This window comes from Crocuta crocuta, unplaced genomic scaffold (assembly GCF_008692635.1).
Source record: "Crocuta crocuta isolate KB4526 unplaced genomic scaffold, BGI_CrCroc_1.0 scaffold36, whole genome shotgun sequence".
In the NCBI taxonomy this organism is placed as follows: Eukaryota; Metazoa; Chordata; class Mammalia; order Carnivora; family Hyaenidae; genus Crocuta; species Crocuta crocuta.
The window spans coordinates 8,813,885-8,821,078 of NW_027532203.1; the positions used below are offsets into that span (position 1 = coordinate 8,813,885).

A 7,194-nucleotide genomic window follows, 5' to 3' on the forward strand; every position below is an offset into this window, starting at 1 on the left:
CGTATAATTGTTTTTTTTTTTAATAGGTTACCTTTTTTTTTTTATTTCTAGGAGAGAGAGAGAGAGAGACAGCGTGAGCAGGGGATGGTCAGAGAGAGAGGGAGTCACAGACTGAAACAGGCTCCAGGCTCTGAGCTGGCAGTCAGCACAGAGCCTGACGCGGGGCTCGAACCCACAAACCGCGAGATCATGACCTAAGCGAAAGTCGGACGCTTAACCGACTAAGCCACCCAGGCGCCCCCGTATAATTGTTTTTAACAAATCCTTGATCAGTATACATTTAAGATGTTTCCAACTTTGTATTTTCCTAACTGCTCTGTAATAAACATCATTTTCTTTCTCTTTTTCCAATTATTTTCTTAGGAAAAATTCCTAGAAATGGAATTTAAACAGTGGTAGATATTTTGCTGGGTTGCCCTCCAGGGTGGTATCCTTAACTCTCCTGTGAACAGTGTTAAAGGCCATTGCTGGTGTTGGCCATCCTGCCATTGCTGACTTCTATGTGACATTTTACAATATAGTCTCTTTTTAAGTTGAGAACTATGTATTTGCTGAATCTCACTGTTCTCCCTTGCCAGCTAACGTTAACTTGAAAGATAAAGCAACAGAAAAGCCAGCGCGTTTTAGAAAGAGAAGATCTTGACTACCTGAGTGACCAATAATTAGATATTTCTTAATTATTTGGGGGATAATCAGCTGGGTATTTTGGGGGAGGGAAGCAAGGATGACAGTGAAACTGTCCTTAGGTTTTATTCTGGATTTCTCTGTGTACGTATGTATTAATCCAATCCAACTCTGCCTTGGATTCCATCTAGGTTCAATATACATTAAATTAATTTACCTCTTTTGGCAATTGGAATCAAAACAGGCATAAAGATTTATTTAATTAAAGCAACATTCTGCTTAGGTAGAGTCTGTAAAAGTATGCAGCAGAAAGGTAGATTTAAAAAAGAATGGTAAGCAGATTTGAACGACTTGAGAATTCTGTCAAATACAGCCTCAAAAATGGTTTGGAAGCTAAGCACCTACGGGAAGGTAATGGGGTGGGGGAAGGAATAGAACTTGCGAGCAGTTTTATGATGACAGAGGTGAAAATCAACATCCGTGTCGTCCCATGACTGTTTTCATTTCTGAGCAGTCTGGGAACACTTTGGAAGTAAGACTTTAAGTTGTGTGTGTATCTATGTCTGTATACTTTTTTATAGCGGTTTCTTTAAAAAAAAAAAGGAAAATAAAATGTGTATGTGTGTTTCCCTCTCTTTCTCATTTGATTCAGTGTGGAGTCGAAAACATCAGAAGAGCAGAGTCTCTTAATGGAAATCCATTGTTCTCCAAGGTATCTATACCGTTGCAACCATTTTCGTAGAACATATCGGAGAGTAATCCTCTGAGAAACTCTTACAGAATATTGGTTTTCTCACATATTAGAACATTTTGAGTTCCAATTAATTACAAAAATAAAATCGACTTCCTTATGCTCTTTGCTCTTTTTTCCTTTAGATAGTCCCGATTTTCTTATTTTCTACCCACCTATAACTATGTCTGATTTAAGATCTGCCTTTCAGAGGCAAGGTTTAGCAGGTGGGGTAAGAGGATTTTCTTCTCTAAAATCTCTATTTTAACTTTTCTCTAAGCCGAGGATCCTTAGGAAACGGAGATATTACAGAATCCAGTTCAAAGCAGCCATAATTCAGACGAAAAGAAACCCCCAGCTATCGTGATTATCTGGGCAGATGGGAGGGGGAGGGAGGTGCGTGGGGAGAGGGCAGACTTGCTGCTTCTGAGGAATCTTTGCCTCTTGTCGCCCGTCTTCCAGGCCCTGGCCGATTTGGTGCTCTCACACATCCAGTCAAACGAGCTGTGCTCCAAGCAGTTGACTCTGAGTTGTCCGCTCTGTGTAAATCCTGTCTGCAGGGAGACTAAATCCTTCTTCGCCAGCCAGCAGCTGTGACCCCAGCCAGAGGACCCCGTGGGATTAGGCAAATGCCCACCCCCCAGATACCTCCATTGTGGAGGAGATGCATTCAGAGATCAAGGAAGAAAGTTACATTGGTATCTGTACAGCCTTTGGACACCAATTGTGTGATTTCTTGAGGAACAGACTCTGAAAGCCTTATTGGGGTTTTCTATTTTATATACTAATACAGGAAGCATTTATATACCACCCCCCCCCCCCCAAAATCTGGATAAAGTTACCAGTTTGGAATGTCCACTGGGCTACTTAAAAAACAAGTTTTAAACATTTATCTTAATGGATGCACACGTATTTTAAATACAGATTTTCATTTTATTGCTCAAAAAACCTGCAAGGGTAATTAATGGAGAGTCCCCTCTGTGGGCCGTCAGTGTGAATGAGATCCGTTTACAGTCTTGTGCATCGAGTTGTCCTTGTTTTTTAAGGGAACAGACTTGAGTAAAGGAAATATAGTTTGAAAAGGAACTGTTACCTAATCTTTCTCTAAGCCCGTGGGTTACAGAATGCCGATAATGAGGTGGTATGGTTGCCTATAATGGCTGCTTTTGCAGCAGTTAATGGTGATGTCACCATTAATTGGTCATTTCGGTACTTATGTGTGAACCTCACTTTCCTCACCATAAAACCAAATCGAGTACGGATTCCAAAAGTGCGTTAAGATTCCCCAAGCACACAAGGCTAATAAACCTGTAGCAACCCAGCATGGGTCATACTTGCCTGGTGAGGATCTGTGGTACCACAGGAAGCGGGGGCTCTCACTGCTTCCGGTCCCCAAGGACTGTGATGCCGGGAAATACTAACAACGGGCTTCATCTTTAAAGCTGTCCCAGGACCCTAGGGAAACTTTCCATGGAGCATCATCTTTATTTGGTTTGAATGTCTTCTGCCCATTTGTTTGAAGAATTATTTTATAAAGTCAGCTATGCTTTGTAATCTTGAATTCTTAAGTTTTAATTTTTATCATAAAAATGATGGAACCATGCTCTTGGAAATTTGAAAAATAGAGGAAAAAGAAATAACCACTCTAATGCAACGACAATTAATCATATACATCTATCTCTTGCCAGTCTTTTCCTGTGGATATTTTTAATGCCATTGTAACCTTGAATTTGTGAGTGAAAAGTTGTTCTAAAAATGTAGAAATAATATAAGATCAGAATCTGATCTCCTTTACTTGGATTTAAATGGATTAAAAAAATCTCTGATGGATCCGTAATGAATTTGTAATGATTACCTTCTCTTTCCTCCAAGCCCGAAAACTTTGTTCTTCAAAAGAGCATGTCTTTGATGTTTTTAAAGCCAGTTCATAAAGTGGAAGTATTAGAAGAATCATAGATCTCCTATATTCAGGATTTACCATGTTGATAAATATTATCACATCATTAAGGTTTTAACTATTTGATTCATGCTGTCTGTTAAAACAAATACAAGTTAATAATCAAAATTATTAAATAGGAATTTTCTTTGCAACACAAGAAAAAAAACATGCCATCCATTTTAGTTCATGATTTTCCCACATTGATAACAGCTCTGAAATTTGAGTAACGTCCATGGTTTTTGTTTTTGTTTTTCCAAATTGGTTTTCCTATTGGTAGATTGTATATCCAGAGAAAGGTACAAGGCATAGATACTTGGCTGTTTTTGTCAGCTCTTGGGGGATTTGATTCAAGGTAGACTGAGTCCTACAGTGAAGTGAATTCTCTGGGTTGGTGAGATGGCACTGGAAGGGGGGTTAGGCTCCCAGCCATTTGCCGCTTCAGTCACGCTGAGGGCCTGTTTCACAGTCAAATACATATTATTACGGAGATGTTACAGAAAGCTCCAGCTCAGGAGCTCTTGCTAGGGTTTCTGAAACCCCCCATTTGTTAAGGCAACCTCTGAATCAACAGTGACTGGGCTGTCTGGAATAATACCCTTGATTCTGAAGGGGACCAGCCCGGCCTTTGTAGGGACAGACAAAGGGGGAGTTATTGGGATCACTGCCCAGGGCATTTGTTATCCTGAGGAGTGTTACCTTTGACTGTTATTAAGCAAAGGTGGGGGAGGATCATACTCAAGGGGAGCATTGGCTAGGACAAAATCAACGACTGCTCGTGTCAGAACTAATAGTCTTTGAGAACAGTTTTCCTATTTGCCAACTTTGAAATACACAAGTTTGCCCTGGTAATTAGCCATGAGCCGCTGGCAGCTCCTTTATGCTGCGCGGAGGCGCAGACCTGGCTTTAATTGATGAATCAGCCTATATAGGAAACACGCAGGCTCTGTGACGCCAAGCGGGTTCAGCCTGGCCAGGGTCCTTGTAAGGCCCGGCTCCCTGTATGGATGGCACAGAAGGAAGGAACTGTTCTGAAGAATGTGCATTCTGGAACTACTTGCCTTTTTTAAATTAGAAGAAATATTTGCTCTCAAAGAATATTTACTTCATATCAGAGAAATGAAACTCATTGTTAAAAGCCTTTTAAATGTACATCCGCCTGGGTGACTCAGTTGGTAGAGCATCCAACTCTTGATCTCAGGGTCATGATTCAAGCCCCACGTGGGATGTGGAGCCTACTTAAAAAAATGTGTATCAGTGACTTGTTGGTGCTGATTAAATAGTAAATACTCTTGACTTCCTGATAGTACCTCAGAGTACACATCCTTGCCCAGTAATTCCATGAACAGAATGTGACATTTCTCTAGGATTTCATTAAAGTTTTCTTTATGACTGAGCTTATTTAGACAATGGCTATGTAGATAGAAGAGAAAGTGGGTTTTCTGCTCCAAGTTGCCCAAATTAAGCCTGTGAGAAGATACATTATATCCACAATCCTAAAGTCATAGTAGGTCATTTACATGTTCAGCTGATCTTGAAAATAGGTGGGGTTTTTTTCTCTCAATTTTCTTTTTGATACACTAATTTGGTGGGATGAGTTTCTTGGGATAAAATGTCGCATTATTTTCCCCTTGGCTAATCTGTTCTGATAAATTGGGTATTTAATCCCAGAGACTCTAAGGTATATAAGGGAGGTTATTTGCTCAATCAGATGCCACTGTGTTTACCTAAAATATGTTATTCAATGGGGCACGTGGGTGGCTCAGTTAACCCTCCGACTCTTGGTTTCAGCTCAGATCATGATTTCACCGTTTTTGGGTTTGAACCCCCGCCCCCACCGTTGGTCTCGGCGCTGATAGTACAGAGACTGCTTGGGATTCTCTCTGCCCCTCCCACTCATGCTGTCTCTCAAAATAAATAAACCTAAAATAATAAAATACGCTATTAAGCCATGAGGGTGAGCCCACACCAGTGAGTAGAGGCAGCAGTAAGACTTGCGTTGGTCCCAAAATATAGCAACATGGGTCTCAGTCCTAGAACTCTGCTGTGTTCATTCCTCCATTCTGGGGGTGGCTGGGCCTGGGAGAAGGGGCCAGCTTGTAGAGCTATAGCCAGAGGGCGGCAATTAAAGATGGCAGCCATAGAAAGAATTCACGGAAGTGTGCGCATGTGCGGATGCAGGTGCATAAGCCAAGGGCAACGGAACACATCTTTTTTTAGCACCTTGTCTCTAAGCTCTTAACCTAGCCTGAGAAGCCCCTTCTGTCAGAATCCTGAAGATGGTACGGGAACATGCTTCCCAACACTAGATGGAAATGGGAAATTTGTTGGCAAGTCACAAGCTGGAAAATTCTAAGCTGGTACTAAAACTAGTGCCCTGAATTAAAATCATTCAGTTTAGCAGTCTCCATAGCAAAGTGCAGAGTACTCAGAGGAAGACAAAAGCTAACCATTCCTTTCATTGTTTCCAAAAATTATAAAATTAAAAACATTTCATCAAGGTCATGCCCCAGGCAGGCTTTGTAAATATTCTCAGGAATTTTATCCTAATTGCCTAATAACTAAGATTCTTTTGTAACAAGTCCCTTCAGTAATTTCCCATTCCAGGTGGCTTTTTGTGACACATTTCATTTTACAAAAACTAGTGTCATAAGGTTTCAGGGTATATGCATCAAATGGATTGAATCTGAATCAAGAAATCTGCATTATGCTTGAATTATTGCCAGTTAAAATATTTAATCATGCCATAATTGTGTTGAATGTGCTTACCCAATCAGAATTCCTGGTGAATTCGAACAGTGGCACCTGAAAACTTTTTTTTTTTTTTTTTTTTGAGTGAGAGCGAGTGAGTGGAGGAGAGGGGCAGAGGGAGAAGGAGAGAATCTTAAGAAGGCTCCACATCCAGGGCAGAGCCCAACTCGGGGCTTGGTCTCATGACTGTGGGATCATGACCTGAGCCAAAATCAAGAGTCTGATGCAGAGTCAACTGAACCACTCAGGCACCCCACCCCACCCCTTTTTTAGGGCTAGATTTCTTCCAGATGGACAGGTAAGTGGTATGACTATTACCTGATCTTTCTTAGAAGTTATGCCTCTTTCCAAAATCTACGTATTTTGGAAAGGATAAAGTGTGCTGAGCTATGTGGCACCAAGCTGAGTACTGGTGGGCGCTCAAGAGAAATAGGGTGAGGTCATCAATATTTGCCAAATGGCACTAATATGACCAGTATTAGCAGGCGATACTCTTTAGTGGGACCTTGCTCCCTGCATGAGATGAGTCTTTGAAGAGCTCTGGTTGGGGGCGGGGGTGGGGGGGGGTGGTGTTAAGATGCCCTCTAGAGAACACATTCATAACTGTGGGTCCCAAGGGAGGAAGTAAGCCTTTTGCTCTTGCTGTGGGAATCTTATTAAGCCTTTCTGTAGGGAGAAGGAAGTGGGCAACAAATGCCTATGATAATCAGTTTCTTACGATACACTTTGATGGTACTGGCTTAGTTGTTTTTAGCTGAAATCATTAGCTTCCATTTTTAGTAGAATAAACTACTGGCTAAATTAGTCTACAGTAAGCCATTAAGATGGATGTTGGAATTAAAAACATTTTTGGAAAAAAGCCTAGTTGGAGCCTTTGTTATAAGCCCTTGGGCAGGAACTGGGTCCTGTTTCTGGTTGCTTGATGGCTGTCACTCTGACGTTCCCAGCGTACACTCAGCCTCCTGTTACTGAGATGAGAACACACAGGCCAACTTTCCTCCTTCTGGGCAAAGATTTACTCTCTTGACATGTTAAGAAATAATAGATTTTATGCTGAGAATAAATCATATCAAAAAGAAAAGTAACAAGTATTCAAAATTCATCACTTCTCAATTATTTTACTACATTCGATTATCTTTGTTGTAGCAGTGAT

General features: G+C 41.1%; 1 protein-coding gene across 2 annotated transcripts in view; it reads left to right on the plus strand.

Annotated features, from left to right (window-relative positions):
* The window catches only part of FECH (ferrochelatase), a 35,077-nt gene extending 31,886 nt beyond the window's left edge, over positions 1-3,191 (plus strand). For both annotated transcript variants that reach the window (XM_077777600.1, XM_077777601.1), the window contains exons 10-11: positions 1,277-1,336; positions 1,817-3,191. In XM_077777600.1, the coding sequence (XP_077633726.1) occupies positions 1,277-1,336; positions 1,817-1,951 (195 nt within the window). In that variant the 3' untranslated portion in view covers positions 1,952-3,191. The remainder of the gene's footprint in view (positions 1-1,276; positions 1,337-1,816) is intronic.
* Positions 3,192-7,194: the final 4,003 nt, after the last annotated feature.